The sequence below is a fragment of the Pelophylax lessonae genome, assembly GCF_965119305.1.
Source record: "Pelophylax lessonae genome assembly, chromosome: 5".
Classification (NCBI taxonomy): domain Eukaryota; kingdom Metazoa; phylum Chordata; class Amphibia; order Anura; family Ranidae; genus Pelophylax; species Pelophylax lessonae.
In genome coordinates this window covers 470,505,682-470,521,184 of record NC_138772.1, presented here as the reverse complement: position 1 = coordinate 470,521,184, position 15,503 = coordinate 470,505,682, and the positions used below count along the sequence as shown (strand labels likewise).

Genomic DNA, 15,503 nt, shown 5'->3' with positions numbered 1-15,503 from the left:
TGACAACAGACAACTTCTCCTAGCAACATCAATACCTCCCAAAAATTGCAAAATGCATCTAAAATGTAAATGAAAAACCACAAAATGCGTAGCAAAAATGTATCAACCGCAGATACATAGATGTGAACCTAGCCTAAGGAAGTATTACAACTTTTGTCAAGGTTTTATTGCTGTCTGTGTCCCCATTGGAAAGATTCATCATCTAATTGTCCTGGTGACAAATGTCACCAAGATGGAAAATCCAAAGATGTTGTCATCAGCAAGAGGTGGGGGAAAATCATCCAATGAGAACACCTGCTCCTATGACAACTCTTTAAGAAAAATCACCAAAGAAAAAAGGCACATACAGCAAAAAAAAAAAACGAAGTAAAAAACTTTATATGGGTTTTAATCTATACCTGCTAAAACAAATGTTTTAGCTTTACATACAATTTACAGTTCTCAGCATAAATGAGTACACCCCGTTTGAAAAGTAAGATTTTAATCAATATCTCAATGAACACAAGAACAGTTTCCAAAATTTTGAAATAACTGAGTTTTATAGAACATTTGTTTAGCTCATTACATGAAAGTAAGGTTAATAATATACCTTAGATCACAAAATCTTCAGTTTTACTCAAATTAGTTGATGCAAAAATGAATACACCCCACAACAAAAACTACTCCAGCTAGTATTTTGTATGACCTCCTTGATTTGTAAGGACAGCATTAAGTCTTCTAGGCATTGAATAAACAGGTTGGCGACATAATGCAACATCTTTTTCCATTCCTCAAGAATGACCTCTTTTAGGGCCTGGATTCTGGATGGAGAGTGATGCTCCTCTCTTCAGAATTCTTCATAGGTGTTCCCTGATTGGGTTCAGAACAGAAGACATCCTTGGTCACTACATCACTTTCACCCTGTTCTTCTTCAGAAATGCAATAGAGGACTTAGATATGTGCTTTGGATCATTGTCAGGATGGAAAAGTGCATGGAGTTATGGTAGCATCTTCTCTTTTAATATAGAGCAGTACATATATGAATTCATGATACCATGAAATGCAGCTCCCAGATACCAGCAGCACTCATGCAGCCCCACAGAAGGACACTACCACCATCATGTTTCACTGTAGGCACCATGCTTTTTGATTTGTATGCCTCACCTTTGCAACACCATACAGTTTTGAAGCCATCAGTTCCAAAAACATTTATTTTGGTCTCATCACTCTAGAGTACAGAGTCTCAGTAGTCTTCTTTTTTAACATGGGCCCTGGTAAATTCTACCATATGGTTGGACTAAATCCCCATTTTTATTTATTGATTGCCTTTATATTTGATAGTCATTTCTTTTGCATGTGTGCGCTATTCTCTGTAAATATGCATGTTGCTTGGTTCATAGCTGCACCAGCTTTAGAAATGCATGTTCAGGGTGTGCCCCCCCCCCAGCTCTTTGTTTGTTATGTATACGGTCTGATCAGACTTCTGGGGTTGAGCAACCCACCCTCCCACACCTGTACTCTATCAGTGTCCACTAGCAAGCAGATATAGGAGGAGTCCCTTATAGTACAGATGCACATCTCTCCCAGTAAGGAGTAAGTATCTCCAATGGTTTGAGAGGCTGGATTCATCCTTCTTTTTATGGATAGTGTAGGACCCACTGACAATGGGGTACTTTGACGTAGTGGTGGCTTGAGCACGATATGGCCATATAGTGGGACTAAATCCCCATTTTTATTTATTGATTGCCTTTATATTTGATAGTCATTTCTTTTGCATGTGTGAGCTATTCTCTGTACATATGCATGTTGCTTGGTTCATAGCTGCACCAGCTTTAGAAATGCATGTTCAGGGTGTGCCCCCCCCCCCCCAGCTCTTTGTGTGCCTGGTAAATTCTAGGTGGGCTTTTTTGTGCATGAGCTTTAGAAGTGGATTCCTTTGTGGACAACACCCATGCATGCTATTCCTCTGCAGTGTATGCCGTATTGTGTCACAGGAAACAATCACACCAGTTTGGCTTTCTGGTTCTTTAGCTAACTGCAGTGAACTTGCATGGTGATTTTCTTCAACCCTTCTCATTAAAAGATGCTCTTGTCGAGATGTTAAAGTCCGTGGACTGCCTGGACGTCTCTGTGAGATAGTTGCAGTTCCGGCTTTGTTAAATTTTTGTATCACTTTTTTTACAGTATTTTCACTGATAAATAAAGATTTGCTGATCTTGTAGCCTTCACCTTTCTTGTGGGATGAAATAATTTTCTTTCTCAGGCCTTGTGACATTTCTCTTCTATGCAGTGCTATTGCTAACAGCATACATTGGGAAGGGTTTTCTTTTTTAAAGTGGAACTTCACTCTTCCAATCAACATTGACTATTTTTAATCCTCATGCTGCTAGTATTAGTAAATAGATAGGAAAGTATATCATATTTACTTGTTTAAAACTTTTTTTTTTTTTACACCTGGTTTCATGCCTGGGCAAATGATGTCATACATCCCAGGAGTCTTCAGGAAAAGGGGTTTTCACAGCTCAGCACACTCTTCTGCATGCATACTTGGACTAACGGCAAGAAGTAAATGCTACAGGAATCATTTGTCCTTACTCAAGATGGCCACGGCCAGAAATGCTATGGGGTGTTTTGCAAAGTGGTTTCTCACCAAAACAAAGTATGGAGACATGGATGGATGAGGGGGGGGGGGGGGGGGGTTACTTTTAATATTAAAAATTAATTAAATAGTGTTTTTGATTTGTGGTGCTCAGATGCAGTGAAGATCTGCTTATACAGGGCTGGCAGTCCTCTTTCACATAAAAGTGGTCCCAGGGGCAGATTCGCAGTGGGATCACTTTTATGGGCGGCGGGAGAGGTGCCCCCCTTCCATGCTGCTTCCCGGGAAAAAGATCTGTTCCTTCTGTGTTGCAGGCAGGAAGTCGAGTGAGGGCAAGATGGCCCCCACCCGACTCTATGGCCTTGGAGGACCAGAGCGACGTCATATGCCCAACGGCCTTAAAGGGCCCATTTTGTTTTCTTGCTGAAAAAACATTTTTTTGCTTTTAGGTGTAGATGTGAGATCTGAGGTCTTTTTAACCCCAGATCTCATATTAAAGAGGACCTGTCCTGCTTATTTCTATTACAAGGGATGTTTACATTCCTCGAAATAGGAATAAAAGTGATCAAATTTAAATTTTTTTTTTAAAAGGGGCAGTGTAAAAAAAAAAAAAAAAAAAAAAAAAAAAAGGTAAAATAAATAAGAAAAAAAAAATAAAATTTAAAGTGCCCCATCCCTCCGAGCTCGAGTGTAGAAGCGAATGCATACACAAGTCAGGCCCGCATATGTAAATGGTGTTCAAACCACACATGTGAGGTATCACCGCGATCATTAGAGCGAGAGCAATAATTCTAGCCCTAGAAATGTTTAATATGTTGCCCTATGGAGATTTTTAAGTACCAATGTTTGTCGCCATTCCACAAACGTGCGCAATTTTGAAGTATGACATGTTGGGTATTCACGCGGCGTAACAATATCTTTCACATTATAGAAAAAAAATTGGGCTAACTTTAATGTTTTCTTATTTTTTAATTAAAAAAGTATATTTTTTCCAAAACGATTGCGTTTTTAAGACCGCTGCGCAAATACGGTGTGACAAAGTATTGCAACAATCTCCATTTTATTCTCTAGGGTCTCTGATAAAATAAAAAAAATATATAATGTTTGTGGGTTCTAAGTAATTTTCTAGCAAAATACGGATTTTAACTTGTAAATAACAAGTGTCAGAAATAGGCCTGGTCCTTAGGTGGTTAAGTAATGCCCTTTTATAATCACCTATCTGTTGGACACCTGTTAATGAATAGTTAGACTCACCTGAAGTTGAATTCTTGTTAATTAGGATTTTGTTGTGTAAAATTAAGCTTTGCTGGGGTATATTCATTTTTGCAACATGGTCTTTAATTAATTTAAGAAAAAAACTTTTTTGTGTGTGCAAAAATAAAAAATCTTGGTTGCAATCAATGGCCTGCATTTGTGGTTGTATTTTGTAGAATAGTTTCCCATAGAAAAAGTTGATTCTGAAAAGAAATTAAAGGTTTTCCGACGAATCTGTTGGGGTGTATTCATATATACTGAGCCCTGTAAATCCCACACTGCACACATATTACAGTCAATGTTTAATCTGGTCACACTAACTGCAAATACAGGGCTGCATATGGCTACTTTGTCGAAGAAATAAACTATTTTCCTACTTTTTTTGTTTTGTCCATAGCCTTCAGTATTGAGAGGTTTAAGTCTTCCAGTGCTGCCAGCACACTTTCATATTCCCCCAAATGCTGTGAGAAGTAATCTGCAAAAGAAATATAGTGTAATATAGTAACATTATGCAATACTAGTGAGACATACAATTAGTGATGGGCCGAACACACCCCTGTTCGGTTCGCACCAGAACATGTCAAACAGGGGAAATGTTCTAGCGAACATGCAAACTCTAGTCTATGTCTATGACTCAAGTCTATGGGACACGAACATGAAAAATCAAAAGTCCTCATTTTAAAGGCTTATATGCAAATTACTGCCATAAAAAGTGTATGGGGACCCGGGTACTGACCTGAGGGACATGTATTAATGCAATTTTTTTTTAAAACAATCTTTTTTACAGGAGCAGTGATTTTATTAATGCTTTAAGTGAAACAATAAAAATGAAAAATTCCTTTAAATATTGTGCCTGGGGGTCCCCTTGATGTGCCTGTAAAGTGGAGCATCTGTATGATATATGGAGCCTGCTGCAACAATACTGATATTTCTTAAGGAAAAATTGTAATTTAAACTTACTCTCGGCTGTAATATATTGCCGACTCCTGTGACATCAAAAGGAGGCGGTGCCACTGGGTGATGTAATTGGGTGGCCCTGCACCTTGCCTATTGAAGTCTGGACAGTTGGCGGGTAGCCTCTGAAGAGGAGAAGCGTTTTTGAATTTTTTTTCTATTTTTTCGGGTCAGCGGACGTCGTGATTGACAATGTATTTACATTGAGGGATACTATTTTTTTCTTTTTAATAAAGGACTCGTCGAACCTGTGTTCTGTGGTTTTTACATTTTTACACTTTTTTGGTGAATGAGAAGGGGTACTATGTACCCGAAACTCATTCACATAAGGGGAGGGGGCCAGGATCTGGGGGCACCCTTGTTAAAGGGGGCTTCCAGATTCTCATAAGCCCCCCACCCGCAGTCCCCCACAACCACATCCCAGAGTTGTTGTGAAAAGGCCGGAGCACACCAAAGCACCCTCCTTTTTTTTTAAATTTTGGTGCAGAGTTCCCTTTAAAATCTGTACCAGATCCAAAGGGCCTGGTATGGATTTTGGGGGGGACCCCACGCCCGTTTCTTTTTTTTTAATTTTGGCGTGGAGTTTCCCTTAAAATCTATACCAGACCCAAAGGGCATAGTATAGATTTTGGGGGGGACCCTGCGCCTTTTTTGGTTTTAAATTCTGTCATAGGGTTTCCCTTAACTACTTAAATACAGGGCACTTTCACCCCCTTCCTGCCCAGACCAATTTTCAGCTTTCAGTGCTCATTGGCATCTATTGCAAATATTGGTCAGCTTGACATGGCACAGCACCCTGTCTTTAACATTGGCGTCTATGGGAAATATTGGTCTGCTTCACATGGCACTGCTCCCAATCTTTAACATTGGCGTCTATGGAAAATCTTGTTTAGCTTGGCATGGCACTGCTCCCGAACTATATGTGACAGGGACACAAAACTTAGGGAGCACCTGGAGGGGACCCAGGACTACAACATATCTATAAATTTTAAAAGTGGATTATGCCTGTACACTACACTGACTGAACTCGCTATCCACTAACTACCTGCCTAATCTCTATTGTAACACTATACATGGCTGCTGTTTAAGCAGCAGCCTTATATAGTGTGGGGCATGGACTGAGCCATGATTGGCCAAAGGCACCCTGCCTTTGGCCAATTATAGCTCTAACAGAACATTGTGCTGTGATTGGCCAAAACATACAGGTCAGGTGCATTCTTTGGCCAATCAACAGCAATCAATGCACTGCATCAGTGGGCGAACTTCATGCCAAGCGCCCCATTTGTTTGTGTGTTCTGCGAACACACAAACAGCTGATGTTCGAGTCAGTTCGAACAGACTTTGTTCGACTCGAACACAGAGCCCTTTCCTACATACAATCTAAAGCTGGAAAATAATATGTCAGTTGTGTTTAATTCACAGAAATGTTACCATTTCTGTGAAAAAGAAAAAAAAATGCTGCTTTTATAAGATACTAACCACAAAAGGCATTGGTATGACACCTTGTATTAAGTCTGCTCAATTCTGCATGCGTGCAAGTCTGAACCAGCACAAAATGCTTATCGCTTATGTTGTAAAAGTCAACTTTTGCTGCTCAAATCCCATGCTACCATGCTCTTTGCAATGGGAGAGCATTTAATATGCAATACTCTAACTCACACAGTGGGTGCCCACCCCCTATGTAATTCCAATTACAGAGCGCCCTGGTTGTGCTGATATTTTTTTTACTTAATTAGGCACAAAGGATAAAGCTTTGAATGTAAAAGTGGTACTCAGGGCTTACTCATAAGGGCTATAAATACATTAAAATTCATATGTCAACATCACATTGAATCACATGCATAAAAAAGCTAATCAGGCTAATTCCGAGTAAAATTTCTTGGGTGCTTTTTATGTTTTTTTTAGTTAAAAAAAAATAGGATTTTTCATTTACCAGAAAAAATCCTTTTCTTGAAGTACAGTACAGGACAAAGGATCTTTAGTCATTGACCCTGGGTTATATGCCTTTACACATATATGAACTTTAATGGAATCCCAATCTTAGTCCATAGGATCAGGCACTGATATTGGAGAGAAGGCTCGGCTCGCAGTCTGCGCTCTAATTCATCCCAAAGGTGTTCTATCAAGTTGAAGTCAAACTTTCTCCACCCCAAATTCGCTCATTCATGTCTTTATCGACCTTGCTTTGTGCACTAGTCTAAATCATTTGGTGGGGAGGGGAGGGGTTATGATGTGGGGTTATTTTTCAGGGGTTGGGATGGCCCCTTAGTTCCAGTGAAGGGAACACTTAAGGCACCAGCATACCAATACATTTTGTACAATTTCATGCTTCCAACTTTGTGGGAACAGGTTGTGGTTGGCCCTTCCTATTCTAACATGACTGCGGACCAGTGCACACAACAAGGTCCAAAAAGACATGGATAAGCGAGTTTGGGGTAGGGGAACGTGACTGACCTGCATAGAGTCCTGACCTCAACCCGATAGAACACTTTTGGGAGGAACTGCGAGCCAGGCCTTCTCTCCAACATCAGTGCCTGACCTGCCAAATGCGCTTATGGAAGAATGGTCAAACATTCCCATAGAAACACTGCTAAACCTTGTAGACAGCCTTCCCAGAAGAGTTGTTGCTGGTAAAGCTGCAAAGAGTAGGCCAACTCAGTATTGAACCCTACGGACTAAGACTGGGATGCCATTAAAACTCATGTGCATGTAAAGGCAATCATCTCAATACTTTTGGTAATATAGTGTACCTTCAGATGAAAGGACACTGGTGAAAAAAAAAAAAGCTGCAGGGAAATCCCCTATATAACTCTTCCCACGCCCAGCAAGCCTCAGTTTTGTAGCAAGCAATAGGGTGATTATAAATTGGAGTGGCCTTTGTCCTGTACCAAGAAATTTTACTGGTAAGGAAACATCCTATTCAAAAGAGAATGGGACTATCCAGAGATAACACCCTCAAGTCCCACGCTGCCAGAATGGTGAGCAGTACCAGTCTGGAGTGAAAATGAGGATAATGGACTGCCTCGAGGAGGACTCCAAGACCCCCAAGCCAAATGCAGGGTCAGTTAGCTTCTGGACAACAGAATATGAACATGGGATCAAATAGTCTGACACTTTCCAGGGGGAAAACCTGTAAACAGGCTTGAGAATAGAATCAGGTTCACATACTTCAAGTGATGAGAGAGAGATCCAGCACTGAAATCTGGAGAGTTAGGATCCTCTGGGAGCTTAGTAGTGTCTGCACTATCTGAAGGATGTTGGATAACTGAATATTTATTTATTACAGCACGAGTCAACCATGCTTTCAGAAGAAGTGCATCCAATATCCCACTCAAAAAGCAGATGAGAAGCAGGGGCTAGAGTTTTAGGAAAACATGAGGTGCAATGGACAGGTTTGAGGGACCCCATTTAGAAAAAAAAAAGACAGCAAGTTCCCAACAAAGAGATGCAGGAAGCGTAGGTGTGAGGGGAAAAAGGGGTCAGGCAGCAGGCATTCTTAAAGCTCCACAGTGGTCAAAAAGGTCTCCCATATAGAGGGAGTGACAACCAACCTGTTAATCACCATGTGGGACTTTGTACCTGAAGGAAGGAGAACAGGGCGGATTCCAACTCTGCTATGATCCCAGGGAGAGAAGCTGCATCCAAGCAGTATGAAGATCTGCCAAACCAAGGTAAGACCCAATGCCAGAAAGGCCTGGGATCAATATTAGTAAGAGGCTAACTTAGAAATCAGGTTGGCCTAGAAAAGCCAGTGCAAAAAACTCTAGGCTAGGAGATACTCCCATACTAATACATCAGAAGGATTATGGTAAACCTCCACATAAAATTTCTGGAGGAAATTGACCAAGGCACTAGAGGCAAAAGCAAAGGTGACTCAAAGACCAACAGCAGAAGGGGTAAATGGCCTGGTGTGTCAAGGCTAGCCTACAAACATTATGCAAGTTAAATAGTACCATCAAGGGTAACCAGTTGTAGAATAGGAGAGGCAAATGATTGTGACTAGGAAGGCTACCACACCAATAGTGAGAATCAACCACCAATCGAGAGGAGATAAGAGCCATTTGTGATTATGGGACCCTAGTTAATACAAGAAAACAAGTATGTAAGTGAAACTGTACCTACAAGGGGCACTCACAGATCCACTTTAAGGCAGGAGGGGCAGTGGCCATTATGACTATGTCACCATAGACTATGAAGCCATCAATAGTGTGGTAGTAAGACATTACCAGCAAGTAAAACGACAACAAAACAGGAGGAGTTAAATGACAAGCACAACATAGCTCACTGTACAAACAGTAACATAGTGAGATAAAACCAACTGGGTCCCTCAATGACCAGCTGTAGAGCCACAGGGGTCAACAGCCTTGACTAGGTCTCTGTACAAATTAAACACAAGTGAAACGGTACCACAAACAATACTCATGGACTACTGTAGAGCAGTAGGGCTAATGATCGAGTGTAAACAGGACACCAAAAGCCACTGTGCACACAGTACTCTGAAGATTTTTTCACAACAAGGGTCACTTCACAAACCACTATGGAGCAGTATGGCTAATGGCTGTGTGACAAAATCAACAAAGGTCACAGTAAACAAAGTATACAATGATACATTACCCACAAGGGTATAGACAAACTGCTGCAGAGAAGCAGGTAGATTGCCTATGCGTAAGTAGGTCATAATGGGCCTCTGAACAAACAATACAAAGGGGCCAATAGTTCCTTAATGGGATCAACTTGAAGGGAGGGCGACTGTGGGAACTGGGACTTGACAGCATGGCGTAACTGGACGTATGGGAACAACATCCAGCCCGGCAAAAAAACCTCTGAGACATTGGTGAATAAGATAACAGCGTGCCCAAAAGCATTATGTCCCTTAAAATCCTAACTCCATACCAGTCCACACCTGAGGGTCTGGAACAGTACGTAGGTGAGGAAGCATAAGATTACTCCAAAGGGGTTGAGCACAGGTTGTTGCCTTCATTAGGATTGCTCCTGGGAGCACCACTTTTGGCAAGCTCATTTGATTGGGGATTGCAGGAAACCAAAACATAACCAGCATGGCTTGTGAGTATTAACAAGCACACACCAAATCAAGGCAGAACTTTATATCTGAAGGCTTGTTCTGGGTATTGTGGGAACACACATCAAATTTCATAGATTTTTGCAGAAAACTTGAGTTGTTAGTCATGTGCAGTATATCAATATTTCCTACTGAGATAACATACGTTTGTTCTTTTGTTTAATTCAAATTTGAATTGTTTTCAATTTGTATGACACGCTAGAAAAAAAAAATCTTTCAATATATCTGTAAGATTCTGGTACCTCCGGTACCCTTAATCATCACTTTCTCTGTAATGCGTCCCACCTTTCTCTTCAGGTGGTACGCATATACCTTTAAGAACGATGATGTCACTGCTGAGCGCCGCAGAGCGGCTATTTCAACCGCCGGCGGTCTCACTCACATTGTTCGTTCAACCTGCCTTGTTATCCACATGCTTTCAAGCCTGTCTCTCGATCGGAACCTCCAGCTATTCCCTTTACCTGGAGCAGACCGGAACCTCGCTACTGATCCCTGTATCTCGCTACCAGATCATTCCTTATCTACTGGACCTCTCTAAACTACTAACATTACAAGTGATAAGTACCCCGCAGGGGAACCCTCCAAAACCTTATTGCACTATCTACCTATGCACATTAAGGACTGTTACTACCTATCCATACTATCCCATCATCTGCACTGTTACATAGATTGCTAGCTCTTGAGCCTACTACCATCTATCATCTGCACTGCTGCATAGATTGCTTGCTCTCCTGTCTACTACTATCTATCCTTGCACTGGGTTAGTCTATCCTGTATTTGTCATCTGCTGTCCTCACCACCTGTTAGCATACTCGATACTAACCTATCTGCATTCCTAAATACCATCTTGAACTCTCCTATACAAACCTATCGAGTGATTACCATCCTTGTCACTGTTCACACCTGTCCCTTCAGCACATCACCTTCATACTATCATATACATCCTATCACTCCAGGAACATCTCATTGAGTGTGTATATATCTGTATGTTGAAGCTGACAGGCCCACGGTGATGAGTCCTGGAGAGTTGGATCTGGTATTCAACACATCTCTACATGACTACTGAGTGGAGATTTTGCAGCTGCAAATCCAGCCTATACTAAAAACGCAGGAGCGTTACAATATCACACCATGACAGAAATAAATTAGGTTTCTAGTTGGTAAATGTTAAAACAGATTTTTTTTTTGCACATACAATCAGAATAATGAAACAATATGATTAAATAAACAATCAAAGCGTGTGGTACCTTAAGTAACTCATAAAGTATTGATGGCAAAGGGTCAGCATGACAGTTAAGCCACTAGGATACTGAAGAAAAGAAAGACACTGCTCCAGGTGTATATTGTGTGGTGATTGCCAGGAGATAGGATATCCAATAGAGTGCTGGCCCCGGCCCGCCTCCGTGGGAACACTTGTAGGAAAAGAATTAGCCGCACATCCAGGGATTCCAATAGGTTTCAAATACCTTTATTTCCAAAAAGTTGCAAGTGATGACACCAAAGACACCAGCATAAAGTCTCGTAGACGCGTTTCACACATACATCTTGTGCTTAATCATTAAGCAACTAGCGTATTTATAAGGTGGGAGGCAATGGCAGTGCTTCTATTTATCTCATAGCAAAATGTATGTAAAGGCATTTTTTTTAGTTTTAGATACAGTAAGGCTAGGTTCACATCTATGTGTTTTTAGTGCATTTGTAGATCCACAGAAATGCACTACAATTAATTTAACATTATTTCCTATGGGCCCCATTCATATCCATGCAGTTTTCTGCAATGCGTTTTTTGGGAAGGCGCGGTGACTTTATAACACGCAGCGCAGTGCATTTTTAGCTTCATAGACTTCAAAAAAATTGCATAAAAAATGCATGGACGTGTGTGTTTGGTGTTTTTTTCCTGCATGACAACAGACAACTTCTCCTAGCAACATCAATACCTCCCAAAAATTGCAAAATGCATCTAAAATGTAAATGAAAAACCACAAAATGCGTAGCAAAAATGTATCAACCGCAGATACATAGATGTGAACCTAGCCTAAGGAAGTATTACAACTTTTGTCAAGGTTTTATTGCTGTCTGTGTCCCCATTGGAAAGATTCATCATCTAATTGTCCTGGTGACAAATGTCACCAAGATGGAAAATCCAAAGATGTTGTCATCAGCAAGAGGTGGGGGAAAATCATCCAATGAGAACACCTGCTCCTATGACAACTCTTTAAGAAAAATCACCAAAGAAAAAAGGCACATACAGCAAAAAAAAAAAACGAAGTAAAAAACTTTATATGGGTTTTAATCTATACCTGCTAAAACAAATGTTTTAGCTTTACATACAATTTACAGTTCTCAGCATAAATGAGTACACCCCGTTTGAAAAGTAAGATTTTAATCAATATCTCAATGAACACAAGAACAGTTTCCAAAATTTTGAAATAACTGAGTTTTATAGAACATTTGTTTAGCTCATTACATGAAAGTAAGGTTAATAATATACCTTAGATCACAAAATCTTCAGTTTTACTCAAATTAGTTGATGCAAAAATGAATACACCCCACAACAAAAACTACTCCAGCTAGTATTTTGTATGACCTCCTTGATTTGTAAGGACAGCATTAAGTCTTCTAGGCATTGAATAAACAGGTTGGCGACATAATGCAACATCTTTTTCCATTCCTCAAGAATGACCTCTTTTAGGGCCTGGATTCTGGATGGAGAGTGATGCTCCTCTCTTCAGAATTCTTCATAGGTGTTCCCTGATTGGGTTCAGAACAGAAGACATCCTTGGTCACTACATCACTTTCACCCTGTTCTTCTTCAGAAATGCAATAGAGGACTTAGATATGTGCTTTGGATCATTGTCAGGATGGAAAAGTGCATGGAGTTATGGTAGCATCTTCTCTTTTAATATAGAGCAGTACATATATGAATTCATGATACCATGAAATGCAGCTCCCAGATACCAGCAGCACTCATGCAGCCCCACAGAAGGACACTACCACCATCATGTTTCACTGTAGGCACCATGCTTTTTGATTTGTATGCCTCACCTTTGCAACACCATACAGTTTTGAAGCCATCAGTTCCAAAAACATTTATTTTGGTCTCATCACTCTAGAGTACAGAGTCTCAGTAGTCTTCTTTTTTAACATGGGCCCTGGTAAATTCTACCATATGGTTGGACTAAATCCCCATTTTTATTTATTGATTGCCTTTATATTTGATAGTCATTTCTTTTGCATGTGTGCGCTATTCTCTGTAAATATGCATGTTGCTTGGTTCATAGCTGCACCAGCTTTAGAAATGCATGTTCAGGGTGTGCCCCCCCCCCAGCTCTTTGTTTGTTATGTATACGGTCTGATCAGACTTCTGGGGTTGAGCAACCCACCCTCCCACACCTGTACTCTATCAGTGTCCACTAGCAAGCAGATATAGGAGGAGTCCCTTATAGTACAGATGCACATCTCTCCCAGTAAGGAGTAAGTATCTCCAATGGTTTGAGAGGCTGGATTCATCCTTCTTTTTATGGATAGTGTAGGACCCACTGACAATGGGGTACTTTGACGTAGTGGTGGCTTGAGCACGATATGGCCATATAGTGGGACTAAATCCCCATTTTTATTTATTGATTGCCTTTATATTTGATAGTCATTTCTTTTGCATGTGTGAGCTATTCTCTGTACATATGCATGTTGCTTGGTTCATAGCTGCACCAGCTTTAGAAATGCATGTTCAGGGTGTGCCCCCCCCCCCCCAGCTCTTTGTGTGCCTGGTAAATTCTAGGTGGGCTTTTTTGTGCATGAGCTTTAGAAGTGGATTCCTTTGTGGACAACACCCATGCATGCTATTCCTCTGCAGTGTATGCCGTATTGTGTCACAGGAAACAATCACACCAGTTTGGCTTTCTGGTTCTTTAGCTAACTGCAGTGAACTTGCATGGTGATTTTCTTCAACCCTTCTCATTAAAAGATGCTCTTGTCGAGATGTTAAAGTCCGTGGACTGCCTGGACGTCTCTGTGAGATAGTTGCAGTTCCGGCTTTGTTAAATTTTTGTATCACTTTTTTTACAGTATTTTCACTGATAAATAAAGATTTGCTGATCTTGTAGCCTTCACCTTTCTTGTGGGATGAAATAATTTTCTTTCTCAGGCCTTGTGACATTTCTCTTCTATGCAGTGCTATTGCTAACAGCATACATTGGGAAGGGTTTTCTTTTTTAAAGTGGAACTTCACTCTTCCAATCAACATTGACTATTTTTAATCCTCATGCTGCTAGTATTAGTAAATAGATAGGAAAGTATATCATATTTACTTGTTTAAAACTTTTTTTTTTTTTACACCTGGTTTCATGCCTGGGCAAATGATGTCATACATCCCAGGAGTCTTCAGGAAAAGGGGTTTTCACAGCTCAGCACACTCTTCTGCATGCATACTTGGACTAACGGCAAGAAGTAAATGCTACAGGAATCATTTGTCCTTACTCAAGATGGCCACGGCCAGAAATGCTATGGGGTGTTTTGCAAAGTGGTTTCTCACCAAAACAAAGTATGGAGACATGGATGGATGAGGGGGGGGGGGGGGGGGGTTACTTTTAATATTAAAAATTAATTAAATAGTGTTTTTGATTTGTGGTGCTCAGATGCAGTGAAGATCTGCTTATACAGGGCTGGCAGTCCTCTTTCACATAAAAGTGGTCCCAGGGGCAGATTCGCAGTGGGATCACTTTTATGGGCGGCGGGAGAGGTGCCCCCCTTCCATGCTGCTTCCCGGGAAAAAGATCTGTTCCTTCTGTGTTGCAGGCAGGAAGTCGAGTGAGGGCAAGATGGCCCCCACCCGACTCTATGGCCTTGGAGGACCAGAGCGACGTCATATGCCCAACGGCCTTAAAGGGCCCATTTTGTTTTCTTGCTGAAAAAACATTTTTTTGCTTTTAGGTGTAGATGTGAGATCTGAGGTCTTTTTAACCCCAGATCTCATATTAAAGAGGACCTGTCCTGCTTATTTCTATTACAAGGGATGTTTACATTCCTCGAAATAGGAATAAAAGTGATCAAATTTAAATTTTTTTTTTAAAAGGGGCAGTGTAAAAAAAAAAAAAAAAAAAAAAAAAAAAAGGTAAAATAAATAAGAAAAAAAAAATAAAATTTAAAGTGCCCCATCCCTCCGAGCTCGAGTGTAGAAGCGAATGCATACACAAGTCAGGCCCGCATATGTAAATGGTGTTCAAACCACACATGTGAGGTATCACCGCGATCATTAGAGCGAGAGCAATAATTCTAGCCCTAGAAATGTTTAATATGTTGCCCTATGGAGATTTTTAAGTACCAATGTTTGTCGCCATTCCACAAACGTGCGCAATTTTGAAGTATGACATGTTGGGTATTCACGCGGCGTAACAATATCTTTCACATTATAGAAAAAAAATTGGGCTAACTTTAATGTTTTCTTATTTTTTAATTAAAAAAGTATATTTTTTCCAAAACGATTGCGTTTTTAAGACCGCTGCGCAAATACGGTGTGACAAAGTATTGCAACAATCTCCATTTTATTCTCTAGGGTCTCTGATAAAATAAAAAAAATATATAATGTTTGTGGGTTCTAAGTAATTTTCTAGCAAAATACGGATTTTAACTTGTAAATAA

At 40.5% G+C, this 15,503-nt stretch overlaps 1 protein-coding gene across 1 annotated transcript in view; it reads right to left on the bottom strand.

Annotated features, from left to right (window-relative positions):
* Positions 1 to 15,503, bottom strand: part of NECAB1 (N-terminal EF-hand calcium binding protein 1) — a 356,712-nt gene that overhangs the window by 190,871 nt on the left and 150,338 nt on the right. Inside the window, exon 5 of the mRNA XM_082258437.1 lies at positions 4,210 to 4,307. Coding sequence (XP_082114563.1) covers positions 4,210 to 4,307 — 98 coding nt within the window. The remainder of the gene's footprint in view (positions 1 to 4,209; positions 4,308 to 15,503) is intronic.